The sequence below is a fragment of the Plasmodium gonderi genome (assembly GCF_002157705.1).
Source record: "Plasmodium gonderi DNA, contig: Chr12, whole genome shotgun sequence".
Classification (NCBI taxonomy): domain Eukaryota; phylum Apicomplexa; class Aconoidasida; order Haemosporida; family Plasmodiidae; genus Plasmodium; species Plasmodium gonderi.
The window spans coordinates 2,692,744-2,707,550 of record NW_021628937.1 but is presented as its reverse complement, the minus strand read 5'-3'; the positions used below and the strand labels follow the sequence as shown (position 1 = coordinate 2,707,550).

General features: G+C 28.6%; 2 protein-coding genes across 2 annotated transcripts; one reads left to right on the top strand and one right to left on the bottom strand.

The window, feature by feature from the left end:
• Positions 1-3,542: 3,542 nt before the first annotated feature.
• PGO_125670 (sortilin) lies at positions 3,543-6,754 on the top strand (the record flags this gene model as incomplete). Its single annotated transcript, XM_028689357.1, has 4 exons — positions 3,543-5,829; positions 6,031-6,135; positions 6,319-6,425; positions 6,584-6,754. 4 exons carry the CDS (start codon positions 3,543-3,545, stop codon positions 6,752-6,754), a joined length of 2,670 nt encoding a protein of 889 aa, XP_028545158.1.
• Positions 6,755-8,683: 1,929 nt separating this feature from the next.
• PGO_125660 (hypothetical protein, conserved) lies at positions 8,684-11,806 on the bottom strand (the record flags this gene model as incomplete). Its single annotated transcript, XM_028689356.1, has 1 exon — positions 8,684-11,806. One exon carries the CDS (start codon positions 11,804-11,806, stop codon positions 8,684-8,686), a length of 3,123 nt encoding a protein of 1,040 aa, XP_028545157.1.
• Positions 11,807-14,807: the final 3,001 nt, after the last annotated feature.

Genomic DNA, 14,807 nt, shown 5'->3' with positions numbered 1-14,807 from the left:
AAATTTAAAGGCTACTACAATTTCTGTCTCTAAAATATTCACTTATTTCTAAAATAAAAAAAAAAAATGTACGTTAATTGCAGGCATAGGCTGAAAATTAATTTGTCACTAAAATTGTGTATCTTTTTTGACATAATGCATAAGTCAAAATAATTCTGACAAAAGGGGTTGAAAAAGAAAATGCAAATATAAGAATAAATAAAAGAGGTCTCAAGCTAAATGTTCAAAGTTAATAGCATGCGAATATACATAAAATAGTCACTACAAAAGGGGGAAGTCCTATTTATATTTTTTTTTCGAAAAATGTGCACACATGAGTAAAAATAATGATGTCCTTCATGCACATTCAATCAAAAAGGGAGAGGAAGAAAAAAATATGGAAAATTGTTAAAAAGGAGAAATTGAACAAATTCTGAAAATCAGTAATTACGCGCAGAAATACGGTTCATGTTAATCGCACGAAAATGTGCATAATTAAACATACGAAAAGTGTATAAATTCATGAAAAGGAGAAGAAATAACATGCACAAAATAGGGGAAATTATGATACGAAAATATGATGCGCATTTTGAACTGAAAAAAAAAAAAAAAAAAAAAAAGATGAAAGCTAAAATTCATTTTGTTATCCTCTTAAAATTGTACGATAAAAGAAAAAATAATATGTTACTGCCTGAGCATAATATAGAAATATTTTTTTAAATCGCTTAATTTATAAGCTTTATTTTATCAGTAAAAAAAAAAAAAAAAAAAAAAAACTGCGATAATGAGCACACATGCTTGTACATTTGTTATATATATATATATATATATATATATGATATACACATACATGTGTGTGTACTTGGATCACTTAGGCATCTTATATACCCTTGTTTGTATCCCTTTTTGTGCGGTAAAAACAAACGCCGAAATGCGTATATATTGAAGTAGGGGTTATTTGATTACATATTCAGGCCATTAAGTAGTGCAAATGGAGGACTTGATACATTGTGCCAAATGTAAATTATTATAACCACACTGCTAAATATGATCGCAAAATAGAATAAACACATTACAGACACGAGCATATATATTTATATACATGTGCGCTTACGCACAACATGGATTATCAAAACATCCCATAATAATACATATTCAAACAGTTGTATGAAATCAATTGATGAAAAAGTTTTAAAGTTTAAAAAAAAGTGTTCAACAGAATGTCATTTTTAAGGAAAAATGGAACATTTCAGTCTTTACCGTCTTTGCTTTCTTCACAATTTCGCAAAATTTAAACGTTAAAATTGTTTTACAAATTTACTTGGAAACCATTAAGCAAAATTACGGAAAAATATAACATGTACATATATTTTAAATGGGTACATTTAACACGTAAAAAGGGGACATTAATATTTGTTCCTTTTCTTGTTTTACACCTTTATGAAGAAACAAAAAAAAAAAAAAAAAATTCCTTTAAAAAAATATAATAAATGGTAATTTAAGTACCCCCTTTCAATTTTTTGCTTTCATAATGTTTCTATCCAAAAAAAAAAAAAAAAAAAAAAAAAAAAATAGACGCTAAAAAAGAATTTATTATTTTTTTTCAAAAATAGTAATAATAACAGAATTTACATAATATACTCTATGATATAATTAGGGCTATGTAGTGACGATAAAACAGTTACGGTTTTGTTCCTTTTAATGTTTATAATGTAGATATAATTTGTATCATTTCCAATATTCAATAAGCTTTTTGGAAAATGCTTGTCTTTTTATAAAAGTACACAAAATCGAAAGGCACCAAATTAACTGTTTGATACGTAAAATCGGATATTCTTTCTACAGGCAAACAACATACATGAAATTTGTAAAATCGGACACCCTTAAGTATTTACCTACATTGAAACGGAAAAATTAAACAATTTCTAAGTGTATTGATAGTTGTAATGTCTTTCTTTTTCTTTTCATATAAAGTGTGTAGCAGCATGTATTTAGAGAAGGAGCGACATGCCTTGATGTCCCTTTTGACTTTGGAATCTTCCCGCAAACATATATGTATACATACGCACATACATTAACTTGTAGCCAATCATTATGTTCATTTATTTCATTTTTTTTATAAAAATGGCAAAATTTCGGCCAAACTATATTCACCAGTTGCTCTGTTAAACTGTGCAGCTTTCAATCTGCGTCAGATCTATCAATCTTCTCTCTTCACTTGCTGATCTTAATGACAAGTTTTTTCCACTTGCAATTAAAAAAAAAAAAAAAAAAAAAAAAGTTTTGGCAAAAATATAACCTATTTTACTATGCACACTTCTATTGGCACATGGAACATATACACACCATGTATGTAACACTATAGACGCATAATTTTGATTTGTGCCATAAATATCCTTATAAAAATTTTATGCACGTTGCAAGTCCAAAGAAAGGCTTGAACATTCATTGTGCAACACAAGCAAGTGTGTTTTATTATTATCTAAGGTCTAGCAAAAAAATGAATAAATTAGGTGTATAAAATTTTTTTACTCATTGTGGTACTACAGAAATGATTTGTAAAAAAACCCATATAGATGAAATTTCGAAATTATTTTTTTTTTCACCTATCATATTACTTGTTTGTCAATTTATGGCATTTTTAACGAATGTCCTTGGGTACTCTGTAATAATTGGGCACATAAAATATATTTGTACACATAAGAACAAAATAAACGTTGGGGGATTATATATATTTATGTGCATAAGCTAAATTATACATACATGTAAACAAATATACACTTTTGTGCATAACAAGTTATTTAATAAGTTTGTTGCTGCTACTTCATAGAAACATTTTTACATCCTTAAGTAGGATTTATTTGTCGCCAACTTTTTTCGCCTAAACATGGAGCTACATAGATATGTTCCTTTTCTGTGCATGTAATATGAGGTAACATTGTAAAAAAAAAAAAAAATAAATAAATAAATAAGATGCAGTTTTTTGTGATAAATAGGTGAAAACCTTTTTCTTTTAAAAATTAACTCAATATTGTGAAACTTTTTTTTTTTTTTTTTTTTTTTTTTTTTTTTTTTCATATATATTCACAGGAAGAAACACACAGATTTAATTTCATATTTGTTTTTATTTCATTTTTTTAAGTGAATGTTTGAGAAATTTTAAATGTTTAAGGTTTGTGCGTTTTTACTAGATATTACATATAAACATATATGTATATATATATATTCTTACATGTATACATTTGCAAGGGCACATACAAGAGTGATAAGTACCTTCATTTTTCGTATCTAACCTTATCTCTCTCTCCCTTATGTAAAAATTATAAACACTACAAAACCCATAGGGTTTGTTTCGTCATAGAGGGAAACAATATAAATGCACATATGTGAAATAAAGTAAGATAAATTAACACTGCTCATTTTTTTAGAACTGAACAGTTTCACCACCCCTCATTCACTGGGAGTTTCCCATCTTCTACAAAAAAAAAAAATAAGAAAATACCACCCGTAGCATCTTCCAAACATATATATAAAAAAAAAGTACTCGTTTGCACAACTTAAGGATGAAAAAAAAGATAGAAGCAAAGCAGTTACGATTTAAATGTGACCATTCAGATGAAAGAAAAATGCGAATTTTTGTTCATAATAACACAAATAAAAATAAAAATCGATTATTGCTTTTCATTTTTTTGCTTCTTTTTTTTTTACTAACCAATTTATCACAATGCCAAATAACAAAAAAAAAGGTTTCAGTGAGTGAAATAAATTTTGATAGTGCTGTGGAGGATGTTCAATGGTGTGGAAATAATCACATGACAGTTTTGGTCAAAACAGTAAAGGGCAGACTGTACAGAAGTTCAGATGGCGGAAAAATATGGACTAACATCACAAGCAGTCTATCGGAAAATCCAAATAACAAAGGGGAGACATCAAATCATACAAATGAAGTGACAACAATAGATCTCATTATGGTAAACCCTGTGAATAAAAACATTGTATTAATTGTTGGAAATCAAAAAAATCATTATGTTTCAGAAGATTCAGGAGAAACATTTCGTTTAATAAATTATAAAAACAAAATAAATTTCTGGCAGTTTCATAGTAGCAAAACGCATTGGGCATTAGTTTCTTCATGGACATCTGCATGTTATTCTACGAATGATAAAAGTGGAGAATGTATGCAAACATTATCAGTAACAAAAGATTTAGGTAGGACATTTCAATTAATAGATATTTATGTTGTTCAGTTTAATTGGGGGGATAAAGACACGCATTCGGAAGACTCAATTTATTATACGCGTCATAAAAATAGAAATGGACATCAACAGAGATTCAGTGGATGGTCAAAAGATGTTGATTTTGTAAGAACAGACAATTTTGGAAAAAATGTAGATGTATTAGTTAAACAAGGTAATAAATTTTTAATATCAAATGGGTATATATTTGTGGCAAGATTGAATGATGTCATTAAGCAAACTGTCAATATGATGGTTTCAACAGATGGAGGAAAAACTTTTAATAAAGCCAACTTACCGGAAAATATACACGAAAAATCATACACGGTTTTAGATACATCAGAAGGTGCTATAATGTTACATGTAAATCATGGGACATCATCAGATAGAATGAACACAGGAAATGTTTACATTTCGGATTCTTCTGGATTAAATTACACGCTTTCTCTACCAAATAATATTAGAACATCATCAGGGGAATGTGAATTTGATAGAATCCTAAGTTTAGACGGAGTTTATATAGCAAATTTTTTGGACGAAAATGATGATATAAAAGATGAAGAATTAAAATTTCATAATTTTAAATCACAGTTAGAAGAAGATATTAGTCCGTTTCAAACCAATACAGAGAAAAGAAAAAAACAGTCAGCTAAAGGAAAAAATGAGGATCTTGTTAGAACAGTAATATCTTTTAATAAAGGTGGACATTGGTCATATTTAAAAGCACCAAAAGTAGATAGTAGAGGAAATAAATATGATTGTGGAGATAGTTGCTATTTACATTTGCATGGAATTACAAATTATCATCAATATGCACCTTTCTATTCGATAGAAAATGCTGTTGGTATAATTATGGGAACAGGCAATGTTGGTAGTCATTTAAGATATGAAAGTGATGAGGTCAATACATTTTTATCAAGAGATGGTGGAGTAACATGGATGGAAGCTCATAAAGGACCTTATATTTATGAATATGGAGACCATGGTGGATTAATAGTTATGGCTGATGATTTACGTAAAACTAATCAAATAGTTTTTAGTTGGAACGAAGGGCAAAGTTGGTTTGATTTTGAATTGGGACAATTTTCAATTGATGTTGATAATATTGTTGCAGAACCTAATTCTTCTTCTGTTGAATTTTTAGTATATGGCACAAGAAATGATGTCGGAGTGTTATATCATTTAGATTTTAATGCACTCGGACAACCATTATGTAAAGGATTATGGGCAGCTGATTCAGTTTCATCAGACTACGAAACTTGGTCACCTACAAGTGGATCCTTTTCCAACAAATGTATACTAGGAAGAAAAATTACATACACAAGAAGGAAGCAAACGTCTGAATGTTTCAATGGAAAAGACTTAAAAAGAAATGTTGATAAGAAGTCTTGTGAATGCACTCCAGAAGATTACGAATGTGAAACTGGTTTCACGAGAAAAGTTGGAAGTTATGAATGTAAACCAAATGATCCGACTTTAACTATTGAAGGTTGTACAAGCAGTTCTTATTTTTATGCAAATGCATATAGGAAGGTGCCAGGGGATATATGTGTTAATGGTTGGGTCCCGGAGAAGGTACCCGTTCCATGTCCTTCACATTCACCTTTTAATAGGAGTAAGTTCACTTGGAAAGAAAGAAAATTTTTATATGTGCTTTGATCACACAGCACTGTATCGTATGTCATATCTTCGTTGTGAGCATGTCTACATGAGATTGCGTTACGAGAGTTTAATTCATTCTCGTCCGCCTTCGGTCGTTTTTCCATTCATTCATTTATTCATTTATTCTTCTTTGCTTTTTTTTTTTTTTTTCCAGCGGCAAAGTCCATCCTATTCATACTATTTATTTTGGGTATTATTATGCTCATAGTAACGTACCTGTGCCGAAATCCCAAATTTAAACACTTGTTTTACAACTATGGTAATTATAGAACAAACATATTTTTGTTGTTATTGTGTACGAAAATTTATCTTTGTTTACATAGGAAATATTTACCAACCTTATATGATGATTCGTATTTATTTTATACATATAATTATATATATTTTTTTGCTTTTTATGATACCTCACTTCATATCCAATATTACCTTGTTCCACATGCAGGTTTCGACACATTTGAACATGTGAAATATTCTGTCATTAAAACGAAAAGAGGAAATGTAAGTACAAACGTGTTTGAGCCGGAAATGGAATTCATAGATGCAGAACAGGTAATGAATTAGCATCAAAGTTACTTTGGTCGCGCGTTTTGACCCTTTTTCATATCTCATTATACTTCTTAGACAGTCGACCTACATATTTATATATGTTAAGAATTTGCATGCTTTTTACAACGAGTCTTTTCTTTTTTTTAAAATATCTTTTACAGGATGATAATGAAGAAGATGTTCCTACCCTTTTGTCATATTCCAACGATAGGAATAGAACAAGAAATAATGATTTCAAACTAACAAGAAATAGATCCAATCAAAATAATTATTTAACATCGAGAAATGTTTCCCCACCTAAAAATTACCCAGATAATATTGAGCTATTATAAGCACAAAATTTTTTATAACCCTATAATAGCAGCAACAGGAGCAGAAACAGTAATGTAAGTGCCATCGTATGTTGCAAAGTATATGCTTTTATGCGAAGTTTTTTTTTTTTTTTTTTTATGAGTAGATATATGTAGATCTACCCATATGTAGATATGTGTATGTTGTCCTATATACATACTTGTTCTTTATTGTACTGCACAAAGTTTTTAAGAATGCCAAGATTATCCATGTATCAAAAAAAAAAAAAAAAAAAAAAAAATTAAATAAATTAATAAACAAATAATAATGAAAAAAAAAAAAATTTACAGTAATTCATTTTTAGTACATATTCATATTATTTTTATTATTATCGTTACTATTGTTGCTACACTTACTGTTGTGGTATGTTGCTGTTATGCCACCATTATGATATCCTTCTTGTTTTCATTATTAGTATTATTATCTTTTTTATGTCTTAGTAATATCTCTTTTAATGGTATCCATAATATGTGCTCCCTTATATTAATTCCTCCCCACACACACACCCTAGACATTCCTAAATTTCCTATTTGCTTCTTATTTATGTAAAGCATTAATTATCAATGTTTCTTTTTTTTTTTTTTTTTAGCATAATGTTATTATTAATGTTGTAAGCTTTTCCAAATTGAATAATATTCGTTTTTTATCATGTACATAAGTCTTCTTTTTTTTTTTTTTTTTTCAACGTAAATATGAAAATGAATCGTTTTTGGATACCATTTTAATTACAAAATTGTTATTCTTTGTACACTGATACTATACACACTGCTATGTATGTATATATATACGTACATGTATACAGGTACTTGTGTATATATATATATATATGTGTGGATATGTGTATTTATTTACACTTTCGTATTGTACATGACTACATTTTCATGTGCTCTTTGTTTTTTTGTTTCATAATCTTCCCATACTATGCTAAAATAAATATATATAATAAAAAATGAAAGAACATTTAGCTATTTAAAAAAAAAAAAAAAAAAAACGAAATGTAACAACATTTGCGAAATTCGTTTAAAGTTTAATCACTCGTTTACACAAACTGCTTTAAGTGATGCACATATTTTAAACTCCAAAAAATATACTTTGCTTAAGTGGTACACAAAAAAACATATAGGGAATTACACCTGAATGTTAACATATTATAAATGTGTATATAAAGGGGGTTAAGTAATCGCTTAATTTGATATAGACATATACACATCGAATTTAAATTAGTTCTTTGCTAATTCAGTTGTTTTGTATTAACAAAAGAAAGAGAGAAAAAAAAAAGAAAAAGAAAAAATTAACTTAAAAAAGCAATAAACACTTTTATACAATACACAAATAAAAAAGGAAAATATTACGCAGCATAAATGTATTTTCATAAGAGTGATTTTTTTTTTTTCCCATTTGACATTAAAAATTATAAGAGTGAAAATTTTGTTAACTGAAAGAATATATGTAAACGTGAAAAAAAAAAAAAATTTAAATATTTAGACTCTATTTTTAAAAAGTGTTATACTTCTTTTTAAAGACTATTAAAAAGTAGAGTACATTTTTTTAAAGAACTCTATAGAACAACAAATTTTCAATATGCTTAAAATCAATAGAAACAACGAGAAAATGGTTATTTTACATTAACTTTATTACATATAGGAGCTTATATATAAGAACTCATTGATATGACTACTTGGCTGTAAGAATCACAAAATTATGTTGTATTTCAAGTGTACACTTACAGATAACTTAATCTTAGATGAAGTACATGGGTTCGTATTACGTGTGCGGTTACTGCTGCTATCGACTGTTACAAATATTACTACAAATACTACTTCTACATATAGACCGTCTACATATATATGTGTTTCCACATATAGTGCCAATTACAGGTGGAAGAAAGCAAGCGCAGTTACAAATTGTAGTCAAAGCATGCTTATCTTTCTTTCCTTGCACTGCAGGGGCTTATCATCGGGACCCAAATGCGGATTTCCACCCCACGTGGGAGGGTACCATATCGGATAAACTCTTTTATACAAAAATATAAAAACCTTATCGTGCTGTTTTAAGACATTGCTAAAGAGGCATTTCATTTTTCCATGGGTACCTAAAGATTCTAGTATTTTTCCAGTTAACCCCAATTTTGTATGTAATTGTGCAGGCTTAAAATAATTTATGTCCTCAGGTCTATGAAACATGTTTCGTATGACAGCCTTTTTTTTATGAATTTTAAAAATTTCTCCGCATAGACTTATTCTTTTCATAATTATTCTCTTACAATCACAATTAACAACTTTTCCATATGCAACTACCACAGATGCAGTATTCCTACAATCGGTGGTGTACCCAAGAAAGGGTTCACAAGATTCGCCATTCATATTTGAAACCCCAGAATTGCATAAACCAGAAAAATTATTAGGATTATAATTATTAGCACTGTAATATGCATTCGATAGTCCTCCAGTGTTGGAATTTTCTCCCATTGCGCAAGCATTACCCATATACTGTAAAAATAACTCATTTTCCAACGTTCCAACTGATAAAGAATTCGGATTTGAGTCCTCTTTTTGCTCAATTTTCTTTATAATAAAAACGGGAGCACTAGTTACTGTTGTAAAACCAAATATCGAAGCTATATATTTTTTTCCATGCTTCAAATATTTTTCATATTTCCCCTTTGACTGTATTCCCTTAATAATTTGTTCACTAAAAATTGGACGGCTTAGAAAATGCCTAAATCCACAAACGATTTCAAAAACATCTTTTGATTGCACTTTTTCAGGATGGGGTAATATTCGTTCTACTTCCATATTGACAACTGTTACTTTTCGTTCATATGGCAATAAGCTTGAAATGATAAGAGGTAAATTTTTCCTTTTCATACCATTTATTAAATGTAATAATTTCCCATCATTTTTTATAACGAATAAACAGTAGGCATCTGTTACTGTAAATTCACCTCTTATAATTTTGGAGTTTTCTATATACTTTTTTTTGGAATATTTACTTAAATTTTCGTAATTCTCATAATCATAAACGCGTGAATATGCGATTGGTAAATCCTCATATACGTCTATATAGGACGATTTGAAACTCTGCAAAATTCTGTACCTTTTAAATCGTTCCTTTGCACTTATGTTTTTGCACAGATAGACATGGTCTGAGTTGTTAAAATCTCTCTCGATGGTATCTTCATCCGCATTACCATTCGTATTATCATTAGTACAACCACCCGTGCAATCACCAGTGCTACCATCCGTGCTTCCGTCCGTGTCATCATTTTGGATTTCTTCATCTATGTCCAAATCATCTTCATTATCCCCATCCGAATTACTTCCTCGTGAAAGCGTTTTTTTATTTGAATAATTCTTTTCGTTTTTAATAGTATTATTATTTTCTATAAAATATTTCATCGCATTCAATGTTTCATTCCTATTATAAGAACATATAAAATCTTCTCCCATTTCATGCTTTTCTTTTGATACATATGCCCAAGAATTGTTTGATTGGCATTTCTGATTTGTGGCGACAAGAGTGCTATTGCTACTTATAGTGTTAGAAATCATGTGCTTCTCATTCGATGTGCTTGGATGTTCCATGTCAGTAGTGCCATAGAGAGATCTCGAATTTGAAGTGTTTATCTCATTTTTGTGATAATTACTGCCGTCATCATTATTGTCATCCCACATGCCATTGCTATCATTTCTACTGTGCAAGCTTTCGTTCAAATTAAATTTATACACAAGTGCATTCTCCCCACTTGTGTTTTCATTCATAGGGTTAATCAGTCGTGTGACGGGCGTATCCGACTTACTATTACTTTTTTGCATCATAAAATTATCGCTTTTCGGATAATTCTCTTCTTCGATATGTTGTCGTATGCATACTAAATCTTCCTCCTCATTCATGTTATTTCTGTTTTCACAATTCTGAATAGGCAAAAATCTATAGTTAATATTGTTACAATTAAAATAATAACTCGAATCAGATAAAATGTTCTTATTCTGGAAGAAATTACTAAATGTGGAATTTGTTCCTTCTTTCTGATTCTCTTGAATGAAATCATTAAACTCATATTTGTCCATTCCTTCTTCACTGTTATTTTTCTTTCGTGTCATCACATCTATGACGTATATATCATCAATGTAATAATCTCCAATATTTGTTATATGTATAGGGTTTTTAACATTAAACCCTGCACCTTTCACAAAACCCTTTAGAAAAATAGAATCATTTTCCTCATTGTATGCATATGAATTAACCATCATATATCCCCTACCCTCTCGGTAAGACAAATTTCGTATTTTCATATTCATAATTTCATGGTACAGTTTGTAAAAGTCGCACTTGTTGCTGAAACGATCCTCGTTATTACCACCACTGCTGATGAAAAATATCTTGTCCTGCTGTGTAAATTCGGAATTGAAATATCTATTCACAAATTTCTGTGAATACTTATTCCTTTCATCTGTATTGTACCCAACCCCAATGACTGAAGGAACTCCTTGTAATTTTAAAAGCGATAATAGTTCATAACCCAATTCATCAAATGAAGAATTTTCAATAGTTCCATCCTTAAATATACACAATACAATGTCAGCACATTTTGTTCCATCTATAATTCCGTATATGTTTCTTGGAATATCATAAATTACTAATGACCTTTTTTTTTTTTTTTCTGCATGTATTGTATATGTATCATATAAATTTATACTATCTGTTTTAATAATGTCTCCATTCTGCTCACATAAAAAATTTATAAACTCTTTCTTAAATGACAGTACATCAGCATCCTCATGAAACCCTAATAAACATATATTTAAACAACTGTAAAATGGTATGTGCTTTGATTTTTCCTCTAGTTCGTTTTTTATATTATTCACTTTGCTGTTATAAGATTGGTGAGTCCGAAGCAATATACTGCTATATTTTGGAGTTACATTTTTTTTTCTTTTTTTCTGTGAATTTTTTAAACTTTTATTTTTCTTGTGGCTTTTTAATTTTTTAAAATGCTTATTTTGTTGTTTTAAGTGAGATCTGTGTTTCATTGTTTTATTTTAAAATGCTGAAATTTTTCTTTTTTTTCCGTTTCTTTTTTTCTTGGTTTTTGGATAATAGTATAAGATAGCTATTCACATAACGGGACAGGAACGGCGGAAATTTCGCTACAATCTAGAAGTTTGGTTACAGTCTTACATATATTATCTATCCAAACGATTACATAAATGCGCAAGTGTAGCAACCAAATTGATATATTTCATCTACTGTTATATTTTGGGGAAAAACAAATTTCGTAGTACCATACAGGTAAAGAAGAGCTACCCCAGCCAAGCAGTAAAATGATCACAAAAGTTTCAGTAAAATTATACATAAAAAGAACAGTCCCTAAATGGACTCTTCCAATGAACTTAAAATCAACAATTAAATGAGAAAAAAAAAAAAAAAGTTTGTTAAGCTTGTTAAAAAGTAACCCCTGCATAATATATATATTACATAATATGCATATGTACATATCTAAAAAAATAGGTTCCTTTTATATGCACTTTGTGTGATTAAAAAGTCTCTCAGCATGAGTAGGTATAAAAACTTTAAAAAAATTGTAATTTACTCCTACATATGAATGTATATCATGAAAAAATAACTCAGTTGTAGGACAAGAAATTTTCGAACTTAGAGAAAAAAAAAAAAAAAAAAAAAAAAACACCCACTTCGTATACTACGATTTTATTGGCAGTAACCAAAGTAACAAAATGTGGCATTTTTTTTTTTTTCCATACATTAGTGCTTAGCGCAGCCCCCAGGTAAAAAACCAAAAAAAAACACACAAGTAAATCTGTGAACCTTCAAAATTTATTCCTCATCATACGTAAATGTAAAATTCTCTATCACTTATTTGTTTATCCATTTAATGCACGCTGAATAAAGAGAAAAAAAAAAAAATATCAATAACAACATGTTTAGAAACTTAAGAAGGGAACGCAGCAACAATCAGAGGCAAATACATGGAGTAATAAAATGAACGCGTATAGGGTAATATATAATTCCATATTTTATTTTTTAAATTCCCTTTTTGTGAGCTTATATCCTTTTTATTTATATAAGAAAAATAGAAATTGCCATAAACGCGACAATACAACAAACATTGAGGTATTATAACAAAAAGGAAAAACAAAAAATTTCCAAAATATGCCTAATATATAAAAAATGAAAAAAAAAAAAAATCTATTGTTTTACATTTCCGGATGATTAACCGCTTTGCGGCTATCCTATATACTTCCTGGAAATTAGAAAAGGTTAAGGTGTAATAAAAATAAGATTAAGCTACATTGGGGGATCATTTATAAGAGGAAAACAGTGTATTGTTGCAAACAGTTATAATGGAAAAATGCCTTTTCTCGGCAGCTAAAAATAAAAAGAAATTTCATTCATTTAACATGATACAGTGTGTTGTCACTTAAAAAAATGCTATTATAAAGGAACACACAAATTCATGGACTTAATGCTAAAAATGTATTAAACATATCCTTTTAAATGAATCCAAAAGGAAAATGCCAAAATATATGTCTCTTTAGTCTTTATCGTCATGGTGAGAGGGCTATAAAAATGTGTCACCAAAATTAGAGATTAGAGAGTTCACAACGTGATTAATGGAAAAAAGTACTCAGATAATTTTTCAAAGGTATTGGAAGCTCATACAACAAGTTATACCTCTATTAAATTTTGTTACACCTTTTTTTACAATCCATTGTATAGCGTTTTTTTTTTTTTTAAACTTTGACGTATTCCCATTTTACTAAAATGCTTAACATATAAAGGAAAAAAAAAAAGGGGGAAAAAAAAGTATATATGGAGATTAAAGCACAAAGATGCTAAACATAAAGAATTAAAAATCTATGTATTTTTTTGTTACACTCGAAAGAACACTGACAATGCTTTTTGTATGTACATTTTTTTTTTATTAATTCTAAAAGTATTTTTTTACATTTCTAAAAAATGCAACACCAAAATGTTATAGTGCGTAGCGACATTTACTGAAATTTTTCGTTGTTAAATGTTTTAGAACAATTCAGCAACATATGTCACAATGTTTAAAAGAAAAAAAACATAAATAAAATAAAAATAAATTGATATTTATATATGGCATCAAATAGATATATGATATATGCAACTGTTCCAATTTTTTTATATTTTAAAACACAATTGTGCGCCATTGTGCAAATTGTTAACTCTTACATAATCGGAGGAAACGCAAAATTAAAAATAAAAATTGTCTAGAATGTGTATGTATTTATGCAAATGTGTCAGAATGTTGAAAAAAAAAAAAAAAAAGGTATACATGTATTAAAATAAATAAATGGACAAATAAATATACAAAAAATGGACAAATAAACATACAAACAAATGGACAAATAAATGGATGAGTAAATAGACAAATATATGAACAAGTGTATGAATAAATAAATGAATAACCATTGAGGAAGGATTTAATTTTTTATTTTTTACACTTTTATTTCTAAGAACACTTATTTTTTCCCTTATAGTTAAATACACGTGCATATTACCCGAAGAGGGCATTTTTTATACAATCATGTTTTTTTTCAGAACATATGCATAAAAATTGGAAATATGCTGTTTCACCATAAAAATATGTTTTCATTGTAGAACGCTTTAGCGCTTTTACTCAGATTTTTATTTTTATTTTTTTTTTTTTATGGGTTTTTCGTTTTTACACATATAAGAACTTGGTTTTTCTTTTTTCTGATTTAAGTAAAAACGAAAATTAAAAAACAAAAAACGCAAGAACACAAAAATACATATTTGTTTATACACAAGGTATATATACATTTATGTGAATATTATGACACCAACTGTATTTAGTTTTTAAGTTACTAGTTTTTGTAAAGGTTTAATAGTTTTTTTTTTTTTTTTTTTTCTTCGTCAAAAGAATTATTCCCATATATTCATTTGTTGAATATGATAATGAAAATATAGACATAGGTGAATGCTTAGGTGCGCGCATAGGTGCATGCATAGATGTATGTATAGATG